Raw genomic sequence first — 26,256 nt, 5'->3', positions numbered from 1 at the left:
TCTTTTTTTTTTTTTCTTTTTTTTTTTTTTTTTTTTTTTTTTGAGACAGTCTCACTTTGTCACCCAGGATGGAGTGCAGTGGCACAACCTTGGTTCACTGCAACCTCAACCTTCTGGGATCAACTGACACTCCTGCCTTAGCTTCCCAAGTAGCTAGGACTACAGGTGTGCACCACCACACCTGGCTAATTTTTGTCTTTTTTGTAGTGATGAGGTTTCATCATGTTGCCCAGGCTGGTCTTAAATTCCTAGGTTCAAGCAATCCTCCCACTTCACCTCCTAAAGTGTTGAGATTACAGGTGTGAGATGCCACGCCAGACCTTTCTATTGATTTTTTTTTTTAAGCTATCTCGAATTTTTTAAATTGTTACCATAGATATGCAATATATATCCTTAACTTCTCATAGGCTACTTAATGTTGTACACTGAATAAAACATAGAGATCCTAAAACCACACAGATCCACTCATTTCCTCCCCTATCCTTTATTAATTATTATTATTTTTTTGAGACGGAGTCTTGCTCTGTTGCCCAAGCTGGAGTGCAGTGGTGCCATCTCTGCTCACTGCAAGCGCCGCCTCCTGGGTTCACGCCATTCTCCTGCCTCAGCCTCCCGAGTAGCTGGGACTACAGGTGCCCGCCACCATGCCTGGCTAATTTTTTTGTATTTTTAGTAGAGATGGGGTTTCACCATGTTTGCCAGGATGCTCTCGATCTCCTGACCTCATGATCTGCTCGCCTCGGCCTCCCAGAGTGCTTGGATTATAGGCGTGAGCCACCGCGCCCGGTCTATTAATTATTTTAAGTATCGTCTATACATGCTATACACTCCTTAAGACAATGTTATCTTTGGTAATGAACTAACACAGTTTTTCTTTATCTGAAAATATCTTTACTTCACTTTCATTTCTAAGGAATATTTTAACTTGATAATAGAATTCTGGCTTCACAGTCTCTTCCACTTCTTCCTCCCTAAAAGCTTTTAAATGTGCTGTTACACTCTTTTCCAATTTTCATAGTTTTTGACGAAAGCTTGACATTAATCAATTAGTTGTTTGCTCTGTGTGAAACGTGTTTTTCCTCTTGATGCATTTAAGATTTTCTCTTTGTTTTGTCAACAATCTGTGATGTGATTTATCCAGCTTGTTTATCGAGCATCTCAAAGCTGTGAATTTGTCTTTCATCCTATTTGTGAACATGTCAGCCATTGTTTCTTCAAATACTTGCCTCTCCAGTTCTTTCTCTCTTGTTCCGGGACTTCTCTTCTACCTATGTTAGACTGTTTGAATTATATAAAACAGACTTCTGAGGCTTTGTTCACTTAAAAAAAATCTTTTGCCCCCATCTCTGTTATTCAGATTAGATAAGTTATGATCTATCTTCAGGTTCTTGACATTTTTTCCCCTGCCATCTCCATTCTGGTAAGTTCATCTATATATATTTTTTTCATTTCAGATACTGTACTTTTTTAGTTCTCAAATTTCCATTTAGTTCTCTTAAAAATCATTTCTGTATATATATGGATCCCTTTTAATTTATTACAAGCATATTTCCTTTTCCATCACTGAGGACAGTTGTAATAGTAGTTGCTTTGAAAACCTTGCCTGCAAATTCTAACATCAAGATGAGCTCAGGATTGGTCTCAGCCTTTTTCCTTTGAGAACAGGTTACATTTTCCTGATTCTTTATATGATGCATGTTATGGATAAGTGTTATGGATGTTAAACTGTGGTGACTATGAATTCTGCTGTTATTTTCAGATGGTTTCTATTGTTTTAACAAGCTATTAACTTGGTTAGACTTAAACTTCAAAATGTTTCTTGGGTAGGTGTTCCAATCTCACTTTAGATCTTGTCTTCAGCTGAGCTGCTATGCATCTATTCCACGCCTGTATGGCTTAGGGGTCAGCCAGAGATGTGGGCACACATAATTTGGGGATCTCCTCTCTAGCTCTTTCCCTCTGGTTGCTCTCAATTCAGTTCTCTGGATTTCCAGGCCATAAAGACTATGGCTTTTCCACCAGTAACCATGCCACTTAGCTGGACCCCAGAGTAAAAGCAGCAAGAAGAGGGAAATCATGCCACATCACTCCCTTCCTTTGAGTGTGGGTTCCCCACCAGAGAATGACTGCTTCTATTTACTCTTCAATGCTTTCAGGTAGTTGCTTTTTGTTATGACCAAGATTAACAGCTATTATCTGTGGGAAGACTGAACCAGTAGGGCCTTACTTAGCCACTCGTGGAATTGCAAGTCTGAGTAAAGGTACTTAAACGAACTTTGGTGCTCAGTGGCATATAAGAAGGTCCTACAGGTGGCTACTCATTTGAATAACCAAAAACCAATGTAGAACCTCAGTCTATAAACAGGAACCCACAGACATGTAAATACCAGAGATTCCAATAAGCTGTCTTACGTTACAGTGGAAGATTTGTCAAGTAAGCAGGACTTAGGAAGGATGGGTGCTACCTTTTTGTTTTCTTTTCTTTTTTTTTTTTTTTGAGACGGAGTCTGGCTCTGTTGCCCGGGCTGGAGTGCAGTGGCCGGATCTCAGCTCACTGCAAGCTCCGCCTCCCAGGTTTACGCCATTCTCCTGCCTCTGCCTCCCAAGTAGCTGGGACTACAGGCGCCCGCCACCTCGCCCGGCTCTTTTTTTTTTTTTTGTATTCTTTAGTAGAGACGGGGTTTCACCGTATTAGCCAGGATGGTCTCGATCTCCTGACCTTGTGATCCGCTCGTCTCGGCCTCCCAAAGTGCTGGGATTACAGGCTTGAGCCACCGTGCCCGGCCTTTTGTTTTCTTAAAAACTGCAGTTAAGCTCTTGGCAATTCACTTCATCTCTGCTCCCTGTGAAGACAATAGATACCACTACGAATGGACCATCAGGGAGGAGTGTAGTCCAGCACCACCTATTTGACTTCTTACTGCAAATGTTTGAACCTATCTTTGAAATCTGACTTCTCCCTCGCAGACAAGGGCCTTTGCTGAGTCTGTAAGTAAGGAACGTCTTACAACTCAAAGTCACGTCCCCTCAATACAGTGAATACAAAGAAGCATATTTCAGGTTCCACTTCCTCCAAGAGGCAGCCCCCTTCGGGTCCTGAGCGTCCCTGGATGTCCTTGGTGAGGGTGCCAAACTGACAAGGTCGCCTGGACTAAGCAGCTTCTGTAGATGCTCACTCAGGCAACCAAGTGGGTCAAGGCAGCGTAGGCATGACTGCATACTCCCTGGGTGAGGGACTGGCTTGTTAGGTGCTTGATAGAAAAAGCGCAGAGCCCTTGGCCCCACGTTCCTTGGGTGCAGCTTGACCCACTGCATTCACAGCCACCATGTGGCCCCAACAAGTTACCCCATGGAACACGGGAGCGGGGGAACTGGCACAACTGCGCTGATGCTCCTGCTGTTTGCCGTGGATAATAAACAGTCCCGCTTGGATACTGTCTCTTGGTGTCCACCTTTAGCGCCCATGGAGTGGTAGCAGGGCCACTCCTTGAACTCTCTATGAGGCTGGGGTTATTCCCTGAAAGGTTAGTTTTAAGCTTTGACAGAAAGCTTTAGAGAGATAGGAAGATTGGAGGAGTGGTTAGGGTAATGTATGACAAGTGCTGTTGTGGCTGGCACCCACCATGGGCCATCTGCTTTTACAAATAGGAACCCTAACTTCTTCCATTGCCTGGTATAGTTGGGGCTACTTCTGTTTTATCAGTGAAACCAGGAAGGCTCAGAGACCACATGGTCACCATGTGTGGTGAAACCAGGAGAACCTCAGGTCTGTTACCTCCAAGCGCATTTGCTCAGTGTATGAGCAAAGTCATTTGGATGGGCTGGCCTGCTGGGGGCAGAGGCTGCTAGAGACCAGAGAGATGAAGCAGGACCACGTCAATTTAGGTGCTGGTGGCCTTGAATGTCAGACAGGTGGAACAGTGATACCATATGTCATTTTGATGCTGGCCTGACACACGGTGGCTTTAGAAAAGGGACATGTATAAACCATGTGTCCTGGTCATAATCAGATCTATCTCTAACATGACTGATAACCTTACCCCAAAGGAAAAGTTAAGAGAGAAACCCTGAATTTCTGAATAAACAGTAAATGCAGTTATACTGCTGCTGAAAGCTGTTTAAGGTCTTCATGATAAATGACATTTTGATTTTAAATAACCATGTAAAATAACAAGGTTATTTTTGTATTTCTATTGAGGCAAGTCAGTTTCATACAAGGGATTCTGGACAGGTCTGCCCGAGACTGAAGATGGGCACATCCACCATAGCCTTATGCACCGTGACCCTGCCCTCACTCACCTCTGGCAGGGGGGCCTGTGTGCTGCGTGTTTGCTTGATGGCCTCCTCATAGCGGGGGGGATCTTTTGTCTTGGCGACTGGGCTCCCAAATAGAGAGTGCTGGACGACAAATTGCTGGGGTGGCGGGGGTGAACTAGGCTGTGTCAAATAAAGGAGGAGTGCACATTACATCTTGGCAATAAACCCTCCCTTTTCCTGGCTAGACTCGGCTCTGCTGTTCTCTATGTAGTGACCAAATCAGGGAATTCATGAGCAGGTTCTTTTAAGCACCTGTGAGGCTGACAGCACTGGTGGCCACCTAATGTGGGAAGGATCATCTTCACTGTGATAATCGCTGAGCTCCTCCTTCACAAGTTATCACTGAATTTTCAACAATTTTATCCCATTACTATTAGTCACTCCAAGCCCAAAGCACTAGGCTTTGGAATGATTTTATGCCCCTGTAGAACTGTCACAAATGCACAAGCCTCACAGCGTTACCTTGTTGGGTGTGTTAGGTCCATTTTGCAGGGATGGAAGCGGAGCATTTCTGGATTGAAGAACGCTGTTGGAGGCCTTATTGATAAAGGGCTGCTGGACAGCTGGAGCAGGATGTCTCTGATATGGAAGAACGGTATTTGATGCTGAGTTTGTGAAAACCTGTATTGAATAAATGTTTCTCCATTAATTTGTTCTTTGGCTTCTCCTAATGAAGTAAAGAAAACCATGTTTTAGGGCAGGGGTCAGCAAACTTTTTCTATAAAGGGCCACAGAGTATACAGCTTACGATTTGTGGGTCACCTGGCCTCTGTTGTTACCACTTGGCTCTGCCATTGCAGCCTAAAAGCAGCCACAGATAGTACACAGATAAACGGGTGTGGCTGTGTGCCAATGAAACTTTATCCACACAAACAGGCGGTGGGTTAGATTTGGTCCATAGGCCAGGTTTTGCTTACCCCTATTTACAAGCATATGTGGTTCCTTTACGCAGTAACTTGCCTTTGATGGTGGTACAGACAGAGATTTGAGGAAAAACAGTGCTTGCTCTTTATAATTCTCCTCTTAAATGATAGCTGAGTTTCTTCTATTCCTCTCTAAGGTGAGCTCATCTACACTCTCTTTTTTTTTTTTTTTTTTTTTTTTTTTTTTTTTTTTTTGAGACAGAGTCTCGCTCTGTTGCCCAGGCTGGAGTGCAGTGGCGCACTCTTGGCTCATTGCAACCTCTGCCTCCCAGGTTCATGCCATTCTCCTGCCTCAGTCCCAAGTAGCTGGGACTATAGGTATCCGCCACCATGCCCAGCTAATTTTTTGTATTTTTAGTAGATGGGGTTTCACCCTGTTAGCCAGGATGGTCTTGATCTCCTGACCTTGTGATCTGCCCACCTTGGCCTCCCAAAGTGCTGGGATTATAAGCGTGAGCCACCATGCCCGGCCTACTCTCAAGTCTTTAATGGCCATGACTAAGCTAATAATCCCGAGTCACTGCTCTGTTTCCAACCTTGCTCCCAGGCATCAAAGCCACTTACATCATCTTCCTAGGTATCTCAAATTAAAAATATTCCAAATGATTTTCTCCTTTTCCCACTACCCCTGCCTCTCAGCTTCTGAGGGAAAATAATTCTTGGTTCTGCCTTTTTAAAAACTTAAGTAAATAGGACTATCAGTCAACTCTGCTTTCTCCCTCAGTGTTCACACATCTCACGACGCCTCTTGAATCTGCCGCTGCTCTCTGCTGTCCTGCGCCTAGCCCTCACTATCTATCACAGGGATTCTGCAGCAGCCTTGCGGCACAGACCCCCTGCCACAACGTGTTCTCAAGGCATGGCCCCTACCACACTCATTGGCTCTCTTGATTTGGGTAAAACTCTAATCTTTGCCTGGCATGTAAGCTGCTTACTACCTGGTCCCTTTCCATCCTACCTAAAATCTCAACCTGCTATGGTCACACTCAATTTTCCAGTTTCTTGAAAATTTCTTCAAATACAAGCAAGGCCCCATTTAAAACTGGCCCCCTTTGGAGAGGCTATTTTCTATTCTAACATGCAAAGGTGAGAACTTCTTGCTGCAGAACTCCAAAACGTTTTGTTTAGCACCTCCATCAAGAGCCACAAGTTTTAGGGTCTTTTACAAATATGTGTCTATATTGCTGATATTGTAACTGTATTTCATAGAACTTGGTTTGCTCATAAAAATACTTAACACGTTCTATACTACTAATACTCCGAAAAACCTCTGTATTTCGTAAGCAGGAAAGTCTATGTGTATATACCTCAAACAGTACAACCTCGATGGTGATGAGTTCTGTAAATATACTCCTATTTGAAACAATTAAATTTCCTTATATTTGGTAAAAAATTACTTCCTTTACACTAGAAGTAATGATTGCAAATTCTAGTATCTTAAGACTTAGTGAAAAAACCCTTATTTATCCTATCTACATATTTTTCCCTTTCCTCCCTAAAACAAATTGTCTTAACATTTGAACATTTACTAAGCTTTTAATTACACTAAATGGCATTTTGAGCTTTCCCCAAACTCAGTAACATACAACCATGATTCCTTTAGCAGAGGAGATTCTGAAGCAGCACATCTGTTACATGTGACTGCTGCTTTCTGTCCCCAAAGCTGGTTTCACCCAGACAGTTCACACTATCCTGAGGCAGATCACAGGCACAACTCATTACCTGGGTTCTTTTATGTTGAAGAGTAAAACTCTGGGATTAATAATTTTCAAGGTTTAAAAGAGTAAGACCTATTTTTGAGGCCTAAGATTTTTCTAGCAAGGAGATGTGCACATAGCTCCACCTACTGGCTACTGGGGAATGTGGGAGAATTTTTTTGGTAGGTATTTGTGTAGAGGACACTGAATCCTAGACCACCAACTTCATTTTAAAGATGAGGTAATGGACTCTCAGAGAAGGTAAGTGAATTCTGTGTGAGGCCAAACACCTGGGCAATGGTGAAATGGAATTGATAAGACCTTCTGGGCTCTTAATCTGAGATGGCAAAGTCTTACAAATGTATTTCAAGATCTTATTCAACATGAACATTTTGGGAGTATATTTTTCATCTTCAAATACCTTTTCCAAGGGAACAGCGTATCGTTTTTTCCACAGTATGTTTAATTTGAAAAAAATGATTTTAAAATTCAGTACATTTAATATATGAGGATTGAAAACAAATACTTTTGAAACTTTCCCTTGGAAAAGGGGTTAACTGTGAAGGCAAGCTATCTTTCAGTAATGAAAAGCTTTCTCCATTCCAAATAACTGGGAAGTCTGCAGCCAAATGGCATCTGACCTAAGGCTCGTTCCATCGGAGATGGATCACAGAACAGAATAAACAGGAGCTTCCCAAGGCTAATTTTACGAAGACGCTTGTTGAATGGATGATTGGAGGGTGGTAAAAATCAGTGACAGATGACTGCTCCTTGGCATTTACAAACCTTTCTGACTTGTTGAGGCTGACTGAGCACATGCTGTGGGAACTTGTCTTGTGTCTGAGGTACAGCTGGGGCCAAGCCTGAGGCCAAGGCAGCAGTTGGTATTTGTGCAGCAGTTGCTATCTGAGGCTGAGTCTGCATTCCTGCTTGTGGTGAAGTCTAGGGAGGTGAATTGAAAAAAAGTCAATTCAATTGTCAGAATCAAAGTCAGAAATCACAACTTAGATGCAGAATCACTGGCCACTTGGGGATTGTATCTAAATGAAGCAAGACCAAGGTTACAGACACACACTTCATCTGCACAGAGATCTGAACTCGAATGATTCTAAACCAGAGAGGGAAACACCAGACCAGTCACTGCATGTTCTTATTATTCCTAAGTAGCTAAGATTTTCATTTGAAAATTTTGAGAAAATGGAAATAATAGGAACCTAAGGCAGTTCTACACATAATAGCTCAGGTATTGTAATACTTGAAGAGCAACAAGGAAACTTGTGAGACCTAACTGTCCCAATTGCTTTTGGTAAGCTACGCGTGCATTCCCTAGGGAGAGCTAGCAAGGGGCCAGGGCGCCCTCAGACCCAAGGATAAAAACACGGTTCTCGTTTCTACTACAGCAATGGCAGATTTGGACCAAAAAATTTAAGGATTTATTATGGAATAGACTTTCAATTTTGCAGATACCCTAAAGATAAAACAGAGGAATTAGAATTTTTTGCATGTGCCAAAGGGTCTGCGGGCCCTGCCTCCTAACCACAGGGATACAAGATGACTCCTCTCACCTATTTCAGGTATTTGGGTGTCGAGGCTGAGGAGCACTGGTTCAAATGGTTTCTTGTTCACTCGTGGTCCATGTTTGGTTAAAACTTACCAAAACTGCATGACACGGAACAACCTCAGGCAAATACATAGGTTATGTAGGCACAAAAGGGAATTTCATGCTCATCAGTGTTTTCTCATCTTTTTCAATTATATCCTCACTCCTAACTTTTTGGTCATGTTTTCCTTAGTTTAGACATCTTCATATAAGCAGTGACTTTCGAGAACTAAATGTGGGAGGCAGAATATAAGAATGGGCATAAGAATAAAGGCTCTGCGGGCAGAACACCTGGGTTTAAATGCCAGCTCCATCCTTGGGGAACTCACTTGAGTACTCCTAGGCCTCAGCTCCTTATCCAGAGAGGGGTCATATCACTTACATCTTCTAGGAGAAGGGAGGATTAAGTGAAGCCAGCCATTTAAAATACTAGATGCTGTGCCTTGCCAGAAGAAGTGCTCAGCAGCAGAGACTATGATCACAATGATCATGTCACTGGTGTGTAAAAAAAATGTCTGCATGGATGATACTGTGTTCATTCAAGGGAAAAGGTAACAACTAGAAAAGCACCCTGTATTTGTTTTCACTATATAAAGTGTTAGATATTCAGATTTCTAAATAACCCTCTCACAACATGCATATGTTTCCTCTGTGAGGTCTGCTCTGGATGCATTTATGAAAGAGCTCAGGTATGGTTCCTTCCTTAGCAGGGTTTGCATTCCAAGCGTGCTGTAAGGCAAAGTAGTTAGAAGACACACTTCACACCTGGAGTTTGAGGCTGCCTACAGGGAGTTGCACTGAGGTGACACTCGAGCCCTGGATGGACACTGGGAGCAGGAGCTGAGCAGTCTGCGTGGTCAGTAAAGCCTGGGGCTGAGCAACAACAGCAGGCGGTGGCTGTCCCTGGGAACTCACATAAAACTGCGAGACGACACTCTGCTGCTCTGCCTGGGCCACAGGGACCTCTTGCTTGATAACTACAGCCTTTTTGGCAACAAGGGTCTGGCCACCTGTAGAGACAGGCTGGCCTACAGTGTGGCTGGCTACTGGGATGGGCTGCCTGGAGCTGGAGCAGTCGGGGAGTGAGGCCTCGTCTTTGATGGAGGAGCCAAGGCTGCTGTGCTTCTGATCTGACTTGTTGACAGAATGACCTGGGGCACTGGGCTGGGGTTCCAGGGGCCGCTGTTGCTGCCCTCGTTTTTCAACCTCAAGTTGCATTTTCAGCACTTCCACGAGCTTCTGCTCTTGTTCCAGTTTCCTCTTCAGTTCTTCGATTTGCTTCTCTTTCTCCTGAAGCTTGCGATCCTTCTCAGCTGCATCCAGTTCCAGGTTGGACAGAGTGCTGCTGGTAGGACTCAGACTGTCTTCATTATTTGTCATTCTCAAAGGAGATGAACTCAAGAACTGTGAAGGAGACATCATGGTCATAATCTCGGTGAAAGTGTCTGCCATGTTTGTGTCATCAGTACTGAGACTGGACTGTTCAGAGGGAGATGGTGAAATGGGCAGAGGGGAATGAACATTTTCCACACGCGCTGTGTTGCTGGTTCCTGTAGATGGCAATTCTGCCTTGAGAGTAGAGACTGGGCTAGTCACAGTGTTGTGTAGTGTTGTAACCGGCAAGGCCACAGTGACTTCTGGGTTACTGGTGACAATGGCTGACGATGATACTGCCACGATGCCCCCAGCAGCAAGGCCGCTGCTGTTCACTTCCTGGTAGGGTTTCAGGCGCTCAATGAGGTCTGGTTTGGTGCCTGACACTGGCAGACCCCTTAACTTCAGTTCTGTCTTCAGTTCTGACACCTGGAGGTACAAACAAAGCAGATCTCTTGGTATTGGAGCTTTCTGGCAAATCTACAGTACACTTTTGTGATGGGAAAGGTGCCTACGTCTGTCAGATAACTCTGTGTTACTGCACACCTGAAAGTGGAACTGGTTTTCTATTGAAGCACATAGAAATAGATAACTACAGACTAGACGTACTTGAGGAGCCAGCGATACAGTAAGGGTTTTTAGAGGGTAATTCCGCTTTTATGTCAAAGCAGAGAGAGACTACCAGGAATGATGATGGTATAGCTGCATTTATTGAGTAGCTGCCATGTGCAAGACACTGCTGGAAGTGCTCTATTCTTTCCACTCGTCTTCACATGACCCTATGAGGTGTCCGTATCATTATTCTTCCCATTTTACAGATCAGGAGGCAACAGAAGAAAGAGGTTGAAGCACTCACTCACGGTACCACGGATAATAGAAGGCTGAGCTGTGATAGAAACCTAAAAAGGCTGGCCCTAGAGCTCATATTCTTAACTGTTACATTTTCCTGCTTCTCCCAAACTTGGCATTGAGCAGGGAAGAAAAAAAAAATCACAGCCTCTGGAATCCAGCAGAACTGGCAGGTGCCCGTACAAGGTACACACTCAGTAAATGACAGTTATTGGTTGCTTTAAAAGAAAATTTAGTGGAAGTAAAAAGAATGTACCTTTATAAAGATTATCATATTGTTGGTAAAGTTGAATGTCTATTGAAAACTACTTAATGTCTGCTAGTCAAATCTGGCAAATCATTTACATGTTTGTGGTACTCAGGGATGAATAAGCTCCATTTGGAATTGTCACCTTTAAGTCATCCAGGCTAGAAGGCAGAGGTCCTGGCTTTCTCACAGGAGCAGATGTATTCTGTCTTGGTGTGTTAGGTGTGGTATTGTTCAAAGCTGAATTCCCACTGTTACTAGTTTTGTCATTGAGTGGCCTTCAAAAGAAAAAGAAAATTAGTTTATAATAATTTCTAGATTTGACATTGCTTCTATTAACAAGTTGACTAACTTATGAAGAGAAAGATACCGTGGTCATGGATTTGGAAGGCTGAATATTGTAAAGATGCCAATTACATTAGATCTCAATGAAATCCCTGCAGGTTTTGTTTGTTTGCTAGCATGGTGGAAATTTAGAAGGCGATTCTAAGCTTTATACGGAAATGCAAAGGACCAAGAATGGCCACGAATCCTTGAAGAAAAGCAAAGCTGGAAGAGTCACACTACCAGACATCAATGCATAATTAACGTAGGATGTTGCTGATACAGGCACAGAACGACAGGCAAATGAGAGACTCCCAGCAAATCCAGAAACGGCCCTCTGCATACCTGGACCCTTGAGTTACCAGAAAGAGGACACTGATGTAGTGGAGAGAGGGCGGGACTTCTGATGGCGCCACGCTACGTTGTAAATTCACACAGAAAAAACATGGCCCTTGACTGGCCCCACCTCACCTTGTTCCCAAAATCTACATGTGAATTATGAAAATCTTTCAGAAAAATAGAATAGTATCTTCATGGTCTTTGGGTAGACAAAGATTTCTTAAAAAAGGACATAAAAAGCACTAAGTAAAAGGGACATCTTTAAGACAGTGAAAAGTCAAGCCACAGTGCAGGACAACAGATCTGTAATACATATTTCTGACAAAGACCTCATATCTAGAGTATATAAAGAGGTCTTTTAAAATCAGTAAGAAAGAGACAGAAAACCCAGTGGAAAAGTGGGGGAAAAATCTCAGATGTATCACAAGAAAGCATATCCCAATGGTCAATAAATAAAGGAACAATGGTTCAACTTCATTAGGTATGCGGAAAACGCAAATCACAACAGAATAGCCCTGCATTTTCAGTGGAATTGCTATAATAAGTAAGACTGATACCAAGTACCTGGGACAACCACAACAATCACACACTGCTGGCAGAGGTGTGAATGATGCAGCTATTTTGGAAAACTGTACTAAAGAAAAACATCTTTTCTTTGAAACTTCTCTTCCGTAGTACTAAAGGAAAACATCTCCCTATCCTATGATCCCGCAATTCCATTCCTAGATAGACATCTAACAGAAAGACACATGTATGTATACCAAAAGACAGATTATTTACTACGGGGTTATTCATAATAGCCCCAACTGGAAGCAGCCCAACTATGCATCAAGAGTGAGTTGGATGGTTAAATTACAGTATAGTCAGCCACGAAATATTAAACAACAACAAAAAAACGAACTGCTATTGGCACCAACAAAGATGCTCCTAGGTGTACTGTAAGATTGCATGTATATAAAGTTCAAAAACAGGCAAAACTACACTTTGGAAGGCCGAGACGGGCAGATCATGAGGTCAGGAGATCGAGACCATCCTGGCTAACACGGTGAAACCCCATCTCTACTAAAAAATGCAAAAATTAGCTGGGCATGGTGGTGGGCGCCTATAGTCCCAGCTACTGTGGAGGCTGAGGCAGGAGAATGGCGTGAACCTGGGAGGCGGAGCTTGCAGTGAGCCGAGATTGTGCCACTGCACTCCAGCCTGGGTGACAGAGCGAGACTCTGTCTCAAAAAAAAACAGGCAAAACTAATCTCTGCAGATAGAAGTCAGGATCATCACAGAAAAGGGACACAAAGGGGGCTTTTGGGGTACTGATAATGTTCTTGGTTTGAGTATTGGATATAGGAGTGTATTTATTTTTGCATCAATTTTCACTTAAAATTTATGGACTTTTCTGTATGTAAGCTATACTTCAATTTAAAAAGCTTATTTAAGAGAAGTTGGTGCATCACTTGTCAAATTCTACTACAGTTAGGTGCTTTCTACTAATTTCCCTAAATTTTCAGTATTAAAACCAGATCCCCACCTAACATCTTCCAACTGTGATACTCTTGGTAACAGTAGTGTTTCCTTTCTGGATGGTTGCTACCATACAGCCGATTCCACTGCAGCTTCAGGCTTGGTGCTGAAGCCAAGAGACTTGGAATTCCACATTCTGAAACAGGGATTTGAGGTGACAGTGCCTATGGGGTGACGGCCATAGTTGGGTGAGCTTTCTCTGGGGAGTTCTGGGAGGTCTGTGGTTGAAGCCAGTGCTGGCTTTGTCAATAGCTAACTCTTGACATTCACTTTGGGGGTCTTCTAAAACCTGGCTGAATTTTGTTGAAGTTAAATACTTGAAATCTTTGGGATGAAGTTTCTTGTTATTGGATGAAATGACAAATATTTTATGCATCATTATTCTCCTTTATAAAAATTCAACTGTAAAATCTCAGTTATGAAAACATTTTCTTTAAATCAATGTTTCTCCACGTTATTTTCATTCATTAGGGTCCCCCGAAAGAGCCTTTTAGACATTTTCCTCCAAATCTCTCTCCCCATGAGTTTCAACACCACAGACGTACTGCATGTGTTTATGGACTGCACGTAAGTCTGTGCTTTATTACATAAGAGTAATCTCCCTGCTGAGCCACCTTTTGCTTCCTTGTGAATGGTATTATCCCCTTGAGAATGAATGTAATTATTTTACTCATGCTGTTTTTTTTTCCTGTTGAGATTCTATAATACTCTACCTATTATAATGAACAGTTTGGTATTTAACTCAATCTTTAAAATAATATAAACATGTTAATCTATTTTTCTCCCAAATCAGTAGAGGGGGAGAAAAAAAAAGGAAAGGGTTACTGATGAATGTGATTGGCAGATGAGAGACCTGAGTTCAGAGGGATGCAGTGGCCTTCGGGGACCTCCAGTGACTTCCCACTGTGCGGACAAGCTGGGTTGGACTAAAGCCCAGTCCCTTTGGGCGCTTGCTCCTTTGTGGTGGCAAAGGGCTACATGATTCAGGTAAAATCCTACCACTATGGGCACTGTAGGACTTCCACATTCAGTTTCTTGTAATGGAATTTTGATAAATATAAACAGTGCGGTAGGAAACAAGGTCTCCATTTTTAGGATCTGGAAACTGAACAGGACTTACATTCTTTTTGTGGTTAAATAATACACAAAAACAAGTGTTCTTTCTCCTTCTAGTATCCTGGGTCTTTTTGTATGATAATGTTCTTGGGTGAGCCTGGTTATTGTAGAGGTGCTCAATGTCTGAGGAGGGAGAGGGGAATTGAAGCCTTAATGGAAAGACAAAGAACTGGCAACAGTTCAGCAAGCCCACACCTCTGATGGATTCTTCCCATCTACAAAGCCAGCCGCACAGCCAAATTCTTTCATTACAGAAAAGACTGTTTCAAAGATATCAAAAAAATCCTTTGGGATTTTCACCTTAACAGGTCCTCATCTGGGAATGGGGTCAGTAACAGCAATTCCTCCTAGACTTGCAGCAAAGATGAGGATGATGCACAGTTTTAAGCACAATGCATTATACATAGTAACTGTGAGCCATCATTACCATTATTATTATTATTATTGATGCCCAATGCCAAAGGAGGATGGCAGTGGAAGAGGCCTCCCTAGGGCCTGGACAAAGCTGCAAAGTAGCAGCAGCTTGTCTCTGATTCTCCTGCAATTCTCTTTGGTGTCTCCTGATTCCCTTCCAATGTCAATAGCTCACTTGGGCCTGCTTGCTGTTAAAATAGTAACTGGATACAAAGTCCTTTCTCTCTTCATCTCCATACCCTGATGTTTTAGATTTAAGTACTTCACAATCAGGTCTGAATTACTAACAGGTTTAATCTTCCTCAACATATCTGAATCTTAAGAGGGAAAAGCATTCCCTCTGAGGGAATGCTTAGGCTACATGTAGAAAACAGAAGTTTCTACAGATCATGTAATCATAAGTTGAATGACTTGATCATGGCTAGTAATTTTTCATTATCATGAACGTTTGCATCTTTTCAAGAGTAAAATGAAAGTATTTCTTTTCCAGAAAAGTGAGGAAAATGAAGACAACATCTTTGCATTTTTATCTGTTTCCCAGAAAAAGCATATTGGGAATGTATATCCAGAAATTTTATTACATTAATTAAAATTAGCCATTGATGTCTTGCTGTGAACTCAGTTTCAGAAATTGTCAGAATTCACTCCCTTCTGTCCCCCCCAGTTGGGTTAAAACTTTCAAAACACCTTTCTTCTTAGCAGTTGCTGGTCACCAAGGCCTTTAACTGTCTTCTGAAACACTCCCTCTGCTGCCAGAGCTCTTCACTGTCTCTAGACGTCCCTGCAACACCAGCATCCAGCTGTTCTTTCTTACATTTCAGCCTCCCCACGTTAGCAGCTTGCTCTGAAGCACTCCATTGTCTATCTGCTGTGTCGAGTAAGAGTCTTCTGCCCAGCTTCAAGTCCCCTTAGACACTGGCTATACTCGATTTTTGTCTTCCACTTTTTTTCTTAAAAATTAATCAGATTCTTTGTTTAGGCAATTTTTCTCATCTTCCAATGAAGAGAGGCACTACTTACTCTATTCCTTCCTCTGTGCTAGTGCTCACAGCATTCCCCTGTGCCTGGAAAGGCACTTCTTGAGCCTTCTATATACAAAGATCCTGCCTTTTCCACCAGGCTTTCCTTTGACCACTCCAGCTTTCATGCCCATCTTTCTCCTATTTTAGCTGTTTATGACAGGTCTTATACTACTTATGCTTTTCTCAGAGCATCTAGTACTATTTTGGTGTTCTAATAATAGGCAAATCTGGATGAATAATTGTGAAAAGGCATTTCTAATTGTAAAAATTCAGAACCTATTTTGGAGGACAGAAACTGCACTGGAATGCAGGCCATTCTCACCATGTGGACTTCAGACACTGTATGATAAGCTCTGATAACAAAGAAATGAAAATCATCACCGAGCACAAATAAATGACAATATTCAACTTTTGGTAACTTATAGTTCCTCATAAAAAACCACAGAGGCTGGGCACGGTGGCTCACGCCTGTAATCCCAGCACTTTGGGAGGCCGAGGCGGGTGGATCAGGAGGTCAGGAGATTGAGACTATGATGAAACCCCGCCTCTCCTAAAAATACAAGAAATTAGACGGGCACGCTGGCAGGAGCCTGTAGTCCCAGGTATTCAGGAGGCTGAGGCAGGAGAATGGCGTGAACCCGGGAAGCGGAGCTCGCAGTGAGCCAAGATTGCGCCACTGCACTCCAGCCTGGGTAACAAAGCGAGACTCTATCTCAAAAGAAAAAAACCACAGAAAACCCCGCGTTGAGGACAGCATGGGCCCCGCCATACTTGAATGGTGCAGGCAGGATGGTCTGGTAGTTGTAGTGCTGCTTCTGCTGACTCAGGATCTGCAGCTGCAGGAACAGCTGCTGCTGCTGGAGCAGGCGGGCATAGTTGGAGTCCATCTGCGGCTCGTTCTTCTCACCCTTCTGATCTGGTGGAATGTATTGGTGGTATTTTAACTTCTTTACCCGTGGTTTGGGATCTTTGCACTTTTTGCTACGGTGTTTGTCATTTGGATTCTTGGGATGGCTTTGCTATTTTTGAGGAAAAGAAAATAACATTTAAAGAGATGTCACCGCATGAAATCTATTGTACTGTATGCCTAAATGATTTGAAATTAAAAAGAAATGTACCTTAGATACGGGTACAGCCACTTTGGAAAGCAATATGCTAAATCCATTTCAAGAGCCATGAAAACTTTTGCATATTAACTCTGACCAAGAAATGTTCTCCTGCTGCACTGTTCCCTCAGGGTATGGGCAAGGGGCTCAGCATGAGCTATTCAAACTCAACGCACACTGACCTTAGGTCTCCTGTGTGAACACACTACCAAGTGCTTACACATATAATCTCCTAGTGAAAAACACGCTGCATGCTAAATATCCAATGGGAAAAGATTAAGTATACTTCACCAAAACCATGTAACAGCTAAAAATTCTGTGGAGAATATGTAAAAATGAAAAAATGCTTCCAATGAGAAGAAAACAGAATATAAACTATCTCTAAGGAATATAACACAAAGACTAAAATACTGAGTGATATGAACATGAATTTAAACATTTTTCAAAAATATTACATTTTTCCTTTGAAACTGGGATGTGAGACCATGTATGTCTCATCTTAAGATTAGGAATCAGATGATGTTTTCCTGAGTTCTTGTTGTGTTCTCAGTTTTTAAGTTATCAGATCACTTTATACTTTTCAGTATTCAGATTCTAAGATAGCTTCATCTGAAAAAAACCCACCCAAACAAACAAAAAATACAGGAATGTATTCCTAAGCTTCTTTAGGGAACATATCCAACTTAATACAAAGACTTTGAGAAGTACTCAATTAAATGGAGCTATTGATATGATCACATCATATTCATATCCAAAGAATTAGGACACTGCAATCAAAGAAGAATAAAAACTCACTGCATTCTGCAGGTTAGGAATAGTCTCATTTCTAATGTTAGGCTATTCTAACATTCATAGAATATGACTATTAACATTCTTTTTTATATCCTTCCTTTGGATATGTTTTAATATAATTGGGATGATACCATATATGCTTATTAGAAACGTGCCTTTCTCTCTCTTCACTTGATATGTCATGAATTCTTAAATCCCTTTATAAAAGAATGATTCTGCAACAACATTTTTATGGCCTTTTTTACATAACAGTTTACGGACATAGCCAGCGGGGTGCTGGAGCCAGCTCTTACTCATGAGAACCAAATGTGTGCTTCTCCCAACTTGCCATTCAGCAATATCACACGGGTAGCCTGAAACTGGCCACTGTGGGAATATTTACACCATGGGAATTGGCAAAGGCTATATCTGCCTTCTGAGCCCAGTCAGTTATTAAACATTTACTGCAATACTACTGGACATAATATAATCCAATTAACTAGGAGCCTATTTTTAAATGCTGGTAAATAAGAATTTATAAAAAGTAATTATGTATTGGAAATGATTGGTTCTTGTTAATCTCATCTCATGCTTTCAGACTTGAGCATCAGGACCTGGCCTCCTTCTAGTTCTTTACTGACTCCTATGACACATCTGACATTCCCACTGCTCTTTTACTTTCTTTAACATTACTTCAGTCACTGTTCTTGATGATTTTAATATCCACACGTACAATCCTTCTAACGTTTGGGTCTCTTAGTTCCTTGACTTCATTGCTTCCAGATATCTCATCTCCTCTCTCAGCCAGCCACTGTGTGATGATAGCCTAGATCTTGTAATTATTTGACCCTCCCTTGCTTCCCAGTATCCCAATCTCTGATACCCACCATGTGTTTTGTCAATTCACTCCATCCAGGATGCCAACTACAACAATTTTTTCTCACTTCCCTCCCTACCCAGCTATATCCAATGGTCCCCTCACTTGCACAGTCCCCTCTTGGTCATACACACCTGGCAAAACCCTTATCTAATTAATTCTGTCTCCTTCTGTTTCTCGACAATGGCTCTACTGATGTTTTGAGCTAGGTAATTGTGTTGTGGGAACCCATCCTGTACATTGTTGGATGTTCAACGGCATCCTTGGCTACCACCCATTAGATGCCCCTAGCAACCTCCACCCATCCACTTCGTCCCCCGCATTGTGACAACCAGAAACGTTTCCAGAAATTGCCAAATGTCTGTGGTGGGAGGCAAACTTACCCCTGCTGAGAACCAGTGGTCCACTTCATGCCTGTACTCATATAACTGAAAGTGGCTACAGGAAAAACATAAAATCATGCTGACAAGTCTCACCTTAAACTCATGACCACCAACTTCAAGGGTTCATCAGTGCTACCTGGCCATCCTGTTACATTTTTCTGGTCCTTTAATTTTCCTGCTCTTCTAGAATACCGCCTATCTTTTCTTCTCTCTCTAAACCTTTAGTATTTCACCTCCATCCTTACTGTCAACTGATGACCTCGCTGCCTAAACATGGAGAACAACATGTAAGTGATCAGCACAGAGCTGAGTGCCTGCCTGCACCGAGACTCTGCACTTTCCTTCCTGCTGGTGTTGCTGTCTCAGGCTGGCCCTTCCCTCCTCAACTGGATTCTGTGTTCCCTTGCCCACACCTGGCTGTGGTTCCCCACTCTTCTCCTGGATCACTCCACTGGATCACAAACAGCCTTCCTTGACCCTACAGTCCAATAAAACTACAGACCCATTTCTGTGAGCTCTCAAGAAAAGCTTTCTGTAATACCATCTCCAGCTCTGCCTTTCAGGCTCTCTTGTGCCCACTTCAACTAAGTTTTCGGAAACTGTTCTTGTCAAGGTCGCTGTGCTTCAGTGTTAAACCAAGGCCAGTTCCCAGCACTCATTTTAACTGGGGCACAGCAGCCTTTGATACATTTAGTCTCTCCCTTCTTGAAACATCATGTCTGACTGCCTTGCCTCACTCTTGCTGGCTGTTTTTGCTGAGTCTCCTTTGCTCATTCTCCTCTCGAAAATGGAGGTTCCCAAGGACTCACTTCTTACACAGCTTTTTCACCTGTACTTAGACTGTAGGTAATTTTACTGGGTTTCATGGCTTTAAACACCGTTTATACACTGATGATCCACATTTCTATTCCCAACCTAGACCTCTCTCCTAACATCTGCACTCATTTATCCAGCTGCCTCTAGGACATGACGAGAGGTGCCTGCACAGCATCTCACACTCCAGGTGTACTCCTTTCCATTACAGGATGTGGCAACTGCAAGTTGCTAGTCGCTTAGACATACAACAGTAGATGGTTCACAACTCCTCTTCACACCACACATCCAACTTGTCTACAAATCCGGCCGGCTTAGCCTTCAAATATAGCCAAAATCCAACCACTTCTGTTATCTCGCCAGCTGCCACTGTCTCCTGCTGTGCATTTTACCTGTCTCTGCTTCTACCTTTGTGCTCTACTGTTTCTAACACATCAGCTCAAAAATCTTCCAGCACCTTCTTCCCTTAGTGGTAATACAAAGCCTAACTTCTTACAAGGCTCTACAGACGCTGTTCTGTGGCCACACCCTGTCTGCCTCCGCCATTGCTGTTGGAGTCAGCAATGGTGGAGGCAGCTCATACTGGCTGCCTTGGTCAAACTTTCTTCCCATAGGTATCTTCATGGCTCACACCCTCACTTCCTTTAGATCTTCTTTCAGATCTCCAAATGTCATCTGCATATCCCCAGACCACTTCAATTAAAAGACACGTCTCTCCTTGTCTCCCCAGCACCCCCATCCTCACATTATTCATCACCACCTGGCATACTCTATGTTAGTGATCGTTTGTTCCTTGCTTTATTCCTAGTACCCAGAACAGTGCCTGGCACACAGAAGGTGCTTGAGAAAGTATCTGTTGAACAAATGAATGGTGAATGTGCATACTAACTGGAAGTCACTTTAATTATCAGGCACTTAAGGTATATACCTCTTCACTATTTACCTGCTTTTTTCATTATCAATAATTCATCTTGTTTGTTTTTGAGGCAGGGTCTCACTCCGTCACTAAGGCTGGAATCTTGGCTCACTGCAGCCTTAACCTCGTGGGCTCAAGTGATCCTCCCACCTCAGCCTCCGAGTAGCTGGGAGCATAGGTGTGCGCCACCATGCCCAACTAATTTTTTTGTACACTTTATAGAGATGGGGTTTTGCCATGTGGGTCCAGGCTGGTCTCAAACTCCTGACCTCAAGCGATCTGCCTGCTCTGGCCTCCCAAAGTGCAGGGATTACAGGCATGAGCCACTGCACTGGCTATACATTTTATTTTTAGTCTTTTAAAACTGATCATAAGAATGAACGGGGTCTAGGATAATTTATACTCAAAATGGGGTTCGAGTATAACTGTTGTGGAGTGATAAAATAATTGACCCAGCCACAGTCCGGAAGGCACCTGTAGAGGAGGGGCACAGAAACATAGTAACTAGTGTTCCTCAGACGGAATCTGCTATTACCTATCAGCCCCCACAAGCGAAGGATGGAAAACAGCTTTCCTCATAGAAACACTGAAAGAATTCTGGTCTGTTTCCTAATGTTTTCCTGTCCCCTCCTCTCTTGGCATAGTCCTAGAATTCTCTAACCAATCCCTGAATTTCACATTCTTAAACAATGCTTCTTCCTCTAGAACCAAAGCCTTCCTTAAAGACATTAGTGAAGAGCAGACATTCAGAGAACGGGAGAGGCAGAGAACTCATTTTGAGGATTGGCAGGGAAGAAGGGCTGTGCATGCAGATCCTCTCTGTGCTGTCGGGGTTGCATGCATGAGGATGTTGGGAGAGGAGGTAAAAACTGATTTCATTGGCAGAGTTGCCACTTGTGACCGGTTGGAATTTCTGACTCCAATGCTAAGCAACAGAAGATGGGGAAATACACTGATGTGTGTTCTGAAGCCAACAATACTCAGCCATGCTGACAAGAGCCTTCTCTCCAGGAAGGTCAAGGACAAGGACAGTCGTGGGGGACAGACGGCCATGAGGATATGCATTGTGTTCATCTGAAAGATGCTCCCTTGCCTCAGGAGAGTGCTGCAACAGGTAGGGGAGGCAGGAGAGAGCTAGACTTGGATTCAGGAGGTTGGGACCCTTCCTGGTTTTGTCATTTCTTCTTTGGGCCTCAGTCTCCCCATCTGAAAGGTGGTGAGAAGTTAGCTAACTATAATATCCTTCTTTAGTTTTAAAAGTTTGAGATGTATATTCTGCTACACTATTCCTCACTTTATTCTCTTCACCCACCTTATCTACAAGTTCTAAGCACAATTCTAAAAAGTTTAAATCTGTTTTTCTCTTGTTTTATCTTAGTGGCCTGGGTGGCAGAACTGGGGCTTTCTGCATAGCCCTAGAAGTTTTTTTTTTTTTTTTTAAAGAGACAGGGTCTTGCTGTCACCCAAGCTGGGGTGCAATGGTGTGATCATAGCTCACTGCAGCCTCAAACTCCAGGGCTCAAGTGATCCTCTTGCTTCAGCCTCCTGAGTAGCTGAGACAATAGGCAAGCACCACCACCTCTGGCTTTTACATTTTTTGTAGAGATAGTGTCTTGCTATGTTGTTTGCTATGTTGCCCAGACTGTTCTCAAACTCCTGGCCTTAAGTGATCCTCCCGCCTCAGCCTTCCAAAGCAATGGGATTACAGAGGTAAGCCACTCCATCTGGCCCCTAGTGTTTTAAATAGACCAAAATTTGTGCCATTTTTCTATGACTATAGCACAATTTCAAACATGAAGACCCCAGTCTAGCAAGACTTTGCATGGCTTGGTTTTTGAGACTTTGGGCTAAAAGGCAGGCTGAGCAACTTGGATAAATGCCTTTGTCTTCCATTCAGAAGGCGATAGACAGAGTCACAAAGCCACCAAACCCAGGGTGTATCCAAAGTACCCACCTTCACCAGCGCTGGGCCAGACTTTGCTGAGGACACAGTGTTTGTGGGGAGGACAGGAGCTGCAGGCCGGAGGGGAGGCTGATCTGCAGTTGGAGGAGCTTTCAAGAATTCAGGAACTGTTGGGGACACTGAAGCAAACTGATGGAAAAGGCAAAAAGGAACAAGTCTGTGAAATTAATGATCATAAAACAGAAAATTAGAATTACAAGGGAATGACCTAGTTTTTAAGTCCACTAGAAAAGCAGCAAAGGAAAAATGTATGTCTGAGGCCAGATGGTGGAATAACATGCTTTACGCCTCAGTGGAGCCAATCATTTAGTCTTTGCTCCAAGAGCAGTGAAGAACTAAAGCCAAGTAAGGTTAGATTGACGATACTAGGGTATTTTCTCAAAAAGACGGTCAGAACCACTCTTTATTGGCAGGGAAAGAAAAGTCCAAGACACTTGTATATATGATCAAAACAATACATGGTACTCTTTTTTTTTTGAGACGGACTCTCATTCAGACTGGAATGCAGCAGGGCGATCTTGGCTCACTGCAACCTCTGCCTCCCGGGTTCAAGCAATTCTCCAGTTTCAGCCTCCCAAGTATCTGAGACTACAGGCATGCACCACCACACTCGGCTAGTTTTTGTATTTTTAGTAGAGATTGGGGTTTCACCAAGTTGGCTAGGCTGGTCTCGAACTCCTGACCTCCAGTGATCCACCTGCCTCAACCTCCCAAAGTGCTGGGATTACATGCATGAGCCACTGTGCCTGGCCAATACATGGTATTCATAAAATCCCTTTGCTATATAGGTCATGCTGACCCTGGCTGATCTAAACATGACCTTCAGGCTTCCCTGCAGAGCCTGGTGAATCCCAGTATCACACTCTACCCACCCTCCGGCAGCATCCTTCCCGAATGCCCATGCCCCCCATGTGTCCGTAAATGTGCTTACACCCTCAGTTCCTCTCTCCAAATCTGACTAGAACTCTCATTAACCATATTCCCCCATTTCTTGCAACAGAAGATTTGAAGAATATATTTTGGGAAGGTTGACCCATTTTACTGACAATATTCTCTCTCTATACTTAAAACAAGAAGTTACTTTGTTACCCAGGCCAAAATCAACAATTACTGAATCTCAGTTTGGGGTCACATATTAACAAAGGAAGCTACAGAAGTCTTTACTAGGTTTTATCAATTCTCACTAGCAATCTATTTTACATAGATTTTAAGTATTCATTTATTGTAAAGAACAATTACTACTCTAATAAACTAGTCAAAATTTGCATATTGATTACTACTTGGGACTTACTTATACCAGCTTTATCTTAAGGAAAAATGTCCTCCTTTATCACTTCCACTTCCCTGAACCACTCCTGAATTCATTACACCAACAATCAAAATCTTGTTAAAGTATTTGCATTTTAAAATAGCAAACTGTATTTTTCCTTCCTAAAATAAATGACCTGAAAACTTGGAGGGCTATTAGCAGCATGAAATATGAAGTTTGACACATACTGGTTAACTCAAACAAATATTTGTTTAATTGATGAATGGGCATTCCTTCTGGCTTTACTCACGGTAGGTCACGTTCTCAAGCCCAGCTGAGACCATGTGTGTGCGAGTGTGCAATTCATCGTGCATGCCCGTGTCAGCTCTCTTGCTCCCTGAGGCTTCAGCTGCTAATTTCAGCTTTTCAGTTATTAGTAACTGTGAGTGCTGACAATATGAAAGACCTTACTTTGAAAGATGGCTGCATTCAATTTCATTTTTAAACAGAAATGAAGGGAAAGGGCTCATCTAAGAGACTAGACACTTATGTTCCAGCAGACTTCTGCCTGCAAAGAGCCCTGAGACATCTGGATCCTCAGTGAATCTCTGACCAACCAAGACTCACACATAAAGTGGAAGATGATGTTAGCTGATCACTTCTTTACTGAATATGACTTTACGTGGTTGGTTTTCCTTTCACCTTGCATTTTTTTTTGAAATGGGGATACTTACCTGTGGGTCAATGTTCACAGAGGGGAAAACATTCCTTGGCTATTGTGTAACTGGTATGTGAAGCAGACTAAAATGTTTGAATTCTGAACTCTATATAGATTTCCTGGCATATAAATCCTACTTACCTGGCAAGCTGTTTTACCAGTACAGCCCCCACTGACTGAGGATAGTGTGATGAATTTGAGAGCAGTAAGTGTTAATCATATGAAAAATAATCCAGGAGCATGGATGTGGTATCAAATGTAATATTTATGTCTTGCCTAAATTTCTAGACTGTTCCTAACTGTAGCCTTGATTACTGATACGCCTATCTTATTAGCGCTTTTGGTATTTCAGCATGACTTTACTACCCAGAAAACCACAGATTCCAGCATAACACAAGAATAACCCAACTGAAATACAGGGATTGTTGACTCTACCTAATCTAAAGATAAATATATCAAAACTTCTAATTTTGCCAGCCATTTTAATGTGCTTTAGAAAGGACCAAAACACAACAAAAGCCCCTCCCTTCCCCTACCAAACCCCACTTTAGACCATATCAAGGGCTCAGGCTCCTAGTGGCTAAAGTTAGCAAAAGAATCTAAATGTGAGTAATCTTGAAGTGACGTATTCCGAAAAGGATTAAAAGAGTATCCAGGCCTGGAGCTGGGGGCCATTATAGTAGCAAACGAATGCAGGAACAGAAAACCAAATACCACATGTTCTCACAAGTGGGAACTAACTGATGAGAACACATGGACACATAGAGGGGAACAACACACACTGGCCTTCTTGAGGGTAGAGGGTGGGAAGAGGGAGAGGAGCACAAAAAATAACTATTGAGTATTAGGCTTAGTACCTGGGTGACAAAAGAAACTACATCAAACTCCTGTGACACGCAATTTACAAATACAACAAACTGCACGTGTACCTGTGAACCTAAAATAAAAGTTAAAGTATTCAGGCCATAAGAGATACTTAAACTTACTTGGTTCCACTGTAAATTCAGCAATATGTCAAATTCTTAAAAGAATACTTTTAAGATTTAAAATGTAAATAGGTTTAAATTGCCACCAAGACCTAAGTTCAACTTATGTTCTACAAAAATTTAATTTCAAAATGATTCTGAATTGCTTCCCCAAAGAAACAAAAAAAGCTGCAAATTTTGCTTTGTCTTATTGGATCTGACCACTGTTTCATTACAGGTTACAGGTCTCACAAGGGCCAGATCTTTAATTTTCATCAGAAACCCATATAAGACAATGCAGAAAGATGGTTTTAATGGATATTTATGCATTAAAAAAAAAAAAAAAAACAACTAAAAGGCACTGTTGATCATAAAGACTGACTTTTCTCCTACTAGAAACGGCTACAGGAAAGCTTTGCCACAATACAAAAAAACAGAAGTCAGGGCAAACCTCTCAGCTGATTAAAGCTCTATCCTGTTTCAGATGTCTGCACTGTTCCTGCTGCAAAATGCAGTGCATAGGCCAGGGGCCAGTCATTGCTTCCGGACTGTTCCTTTTATTAGAATTTCTTTATGTGGTCTTGAGGGACAGAAACTAGATATTTAAAACAAAGCTTTTCTGTATTACAGATTTTAAGTCAATAATAAATGTTTTAATTTAGGATGCAGCAGAGTTCTTAACTAAGATGGCATATGCAAATAAGAAAGTCAAAATGCAATTACTCTTTAAATATTCTTTTCATATTCTAATCCAA

The 26,256-nt window shown here is 42.4% G+C and overlaps 1 protein-coding gene across 6 annotated transcripts in view; it reads right to left on the bottom strand.

Annotated features, from left to right (window-relative positions):
- Nucleotides 1-26,256, bottom strand: part of MRTFB (myocardin related transcription factor B) — a 135,066-nt gene that overhangs the window by 12,373 nt on the left and 96,437 nt on the right. For 4 of the 6 annotated variants that reach the window (XM_017864532.1, XM_017864527.1, XM_017864533.1 and 1 more), the window contains 7 exons: nucleotides 22,561-22,698; nucleotides 16,512-16,759; nucleotides 11,153-11,285; nucleotides 9,303-10,340; nucleotides 7,724-7,879; nucleotides 4,780-4,938; nucleotides 4,300-4,437 (listed from right to left, as the gene is read on the bottom strand). In XM_017864532.1, coding sequence (XP_017720021.1) covers nucleotides 4,300-4,437; nucleotides 4,780-4,938; nucleotides 7,724-7,879; nucleotides 9,303-10,340; nucleotides 11,153-11,285; nucleotides 16,512-16,759; nucleotides 22,561-22,698 — 2,010 coding nt within the window. The remainder of the gene's footprint in view (nucleotides 1-4,299; nucleotides 4,438-4,779; nucleotides 4,939-7,723; nucleotides 7,880-9,302; nucleotides 10,341-11,152; nucleotides 11,286-16,511; nucleotides 16,760-22,560; nucleotides 22,699-26,256) is intronic. The other 2 variants (XM_017864531.1, XM_017864530.1) reach the window with 2 other exon arrangements.

The sequence above is a fragment of the Rhinopithecus bieti genome, unplaced genomic scaffold (assembly GCF_001698545.2).
Source record: "Rhinopithecus bieti isolate Rb0 unplaced genomic scaffold, ASM169854v2 scaffold_76910, whole genome shotgun sequence".
NCBI lineage: Eukaryota > Metazoa > Chordata > Mammalia > Primates > Cercopithecidae > Rhinopithecus > Rhinopithecus bieti.
Note: the sequence above shows the minus strand (reverse complement) of the source record. Positions and strands in the feature narration are given on the sequence as shown.